At 44.2% G+C, this 2,752-nt stretch overlaps 1 protein-coding gene across 1 annotated transcript; it reads left to right on the top strand.

Annotated features, from left to right (window-relative positions):
• Positions 1 to 49: 49 nt before the first annotated feature.
• Positions 50 to 1,894, top strand: TEOVI_000503200 (uncharacterized protein; the record flags this gene model as incomplete). The annotated part of the gene is made up of 1 exon (XM_067220369.1): positions 50 to 1,894. The coding sequence occupies one exon, from the start codon at positions 50 to 52 to the stop codon at positions 1,892 to 1,894; it is 1,845 nt and encodes a 614-aa protein (XP_067076470.1).
• Between the last annotated feature and the right edge of the window lie 858 nt (positions 1,895 to 2,752).

Here is a 2,752-nt window from a genome sequence, read left to right as displayed (position 1 = left end):
AGATCCTCAGAACGCAACTGCAACATTGAGGCGGTTTCGACGTGGCGGTATGGACGGAAGGGATGGTAGGGATCATACCGGTGCCGTGACATGTCAATCAAATGGAGGTTGTGTTTCCTCGAAAGGTGAACGTTCCTACACCAAAACCAATGGTGCCTCGGGTACGCGTAACCGCGGTCGCAAAAACGATGGAAATGGGGACAAAATTACTGGTGGCTCGGGGTCGCAGAGGTTTCCAGTGGAGGAGAGAGTCTCACCTCTATCTGCTTGTGTTTTGCTTGGTCTCCGCAGTGAGGGCGATGCACCGAGCTCTCGTAAAATTGGAAGTGAAAGGGAGGCTTTTGCGTCTGTGGATTTGCGTGTTAACAAAATTGTTGGACTACCACCGAACTGTTTGTGTGCTCGCGTTTTGGTTTACTTTGTCAACTATATCAGCCGTCAAACAAAGGGGCTGGTGAATGACTCCTCTGATTGTGAGCTGTTCATGAGACCACCAAATGCTATTGGTTATCAGAAAAGTGGTGGGAATGGTACATCACCAACCTTTGACATCAAATTTGATGATATTATGGTTACTAACAACACTTATGCCATTGTTATCATCGAATACATTACAAACCCAAAATGTGGCCCCACCACGTTTGGCCACGTCAGTCTTCCCATCCATACGCTAGCACCGGTCGGAAACTTCCTTTCACGCATCCGATTAGGCGATCCCCGAGAACCCGAAGCGCGGTCGGTGCATGTTGACAGGCTCTCAGGCCCCACCTCCATTCTTACATCGTACAGGAGCTCCAAACAGCGCCAACATGCAGTCGCAGAGGGAAAGTTTGATGCAGCAGCACTTTACGACAAGCTTCTGCAACCGTTGAAGTCACGTGCCGAATGTCATCCATGTGGATTTATTTCATGGTGTGTCGGTTCTGACCCGAACGCACCGTCCTTTGAGTACCCCGGAGAGCCTCCGCTATCGAATGGAGAAGTGGAGTTGTTTTCTGTACGCGAAGCACTTGACACCAGCAAGTCGTTTCATTATACTGATATTGGTGAACCCATGAGGGCATTTGGCCAGCAAAGGTCACAATCCTTTCGGGACTTCAGCAGCATTGTGCCGTACGACCCCAATCGTGGTTTCTTTATTCTCACGGAGGCTGTACATGGTATGTGCACAAGGGAAGCTCTTTACGTTGTCGTTACATCCATCAACATAAATGGTCATAATAACATAGCATACACCAAAAAATTTCGCTGGTCGTCGGATGTTGGTGCACCACACTTCGATGACCCCATCAAAGCAATAAGGATGGTGAAGGCGCACCCTTTTACCGTTGCTGAAAAGTATCTATTGAGAATAACAAACTTGGACACCATACCAAAATACGAAGGCAGACAACTTCTTGTCGAGCAAGTGGGTTGGACGTTGTTGAAGATGTTTCCTGAGGATGGTGCGGTTCGCACTGGCAGGTATGCGCTCGCTCTCTTTGAGGGCACACCACCCCCTCAATTACTTGATGAAGTGAAATCATACCCCATGGATGAGGTTCTGAGTTATTGGGTGCTAAGCAATCGGGTGCAGTACATTACACCTCCTGCCTCTGTTGTCGTATCAATTGGTGATATCTGCTTTGCTGAACAATTTTCTGTTGACCATCCGGGACGGCCGCAACCGCAAAAACTCATGACAACTAAACACCAGGAGATTTCTCTTCCATGTGCTGGAAATGAGGGATCTATGGGTTACAAGCAAGATGATTTGCTTAAAGACATGGGAATAAGTGTGGAAAAGGCCGAGAGCGCCATAAGGACTGCGTTGAAAAGTTTCCTCCATCGAACCATTCAAAGAAGACGTGAAAAGTATGGAAAGAAGGATGTCCGTTTCGTTGACGGCGAGTAAAACCTACAGTGGTTGCTTGAATTGGTGTTATCATTTGTTGATGAAGTTGCGTGCTTTTTTTTTTCCTTCCATCGTGTATTGCTAATGAATGTGTGTAGATTTTGCTCTTTGTATTTATTCCCTCCCCTCCTCCTCTCTTTTGTTTTAACGGGCACTTTATATCGCCAGAGGGGAGAGAGGTAAGACCCATTTGAGTGTCGAAGCAACAAAAAAAATAAAAGAGAAAAAAAGGTCGCAATTGCCTTTGATAGTGTTCATTAATAAAACAAAGAGTCAAGAGAGGAAAGAATAAATAAATACATACATATGTATTATTTATTCTTTTAAAATCTCGGAAAAGGTGTAGTGACTGAATATCTTTTTTTGGGGGGGGTTGACAAAAAAAGAATAGACGGATATTAGGGACGATTCGTTCTGTTTAACGGTGCTATTCCTTTTTGTTTTTTTATTTTTTTTTAACCAAGACTCTCAGCAAAGCCCCTTATTGAATGATGTTCTTTTTTTTTTTCCTTCCCGTTTCCCATTACCCCCAATTCATATTTTTGACACCCGCGTTCCTTCTCCATTTTGTATTTTGATTTGTTTATGGCATGATTGCTGGCGCCATCTAACGGGATGGTGCAGTTTATCTGTTACTCTCTCTTTTCCTTTCAATTTCTGTCTTATCGTCTTTTTCTTTGTTGCTATTTATTATTTGTATGAGTCCCAACGGGATGTTGGCAATAGTTCCAACACTCTTTTCTTACGGTTATTTCTTTTCGTGTTACATTTACCTCATATCCGTTTCGGGATGAAAGTAACACTTAACACCTCCAGTTCCTCTTATATGTGAGGGACCTTTCTTTATTTTGTTTTCTT

This window comes from Trypanosoma equiperdum (genome assembly GCF_001457755.1).
Source record: "Trypanosoma equiperdum strain OVI genome assembly, contig: ctg_1131, whole genome shotgun sequence".
NCBI lineage: Eukaryota > Euglenozoa > Kinetoplastea > Trypanosomatida > Trypanosomatidae > Trypanosoma > Trypanosoma equiperdum.
This window is presented reverse-complemented; position numbering and strand designations above follow the sequence as displayed.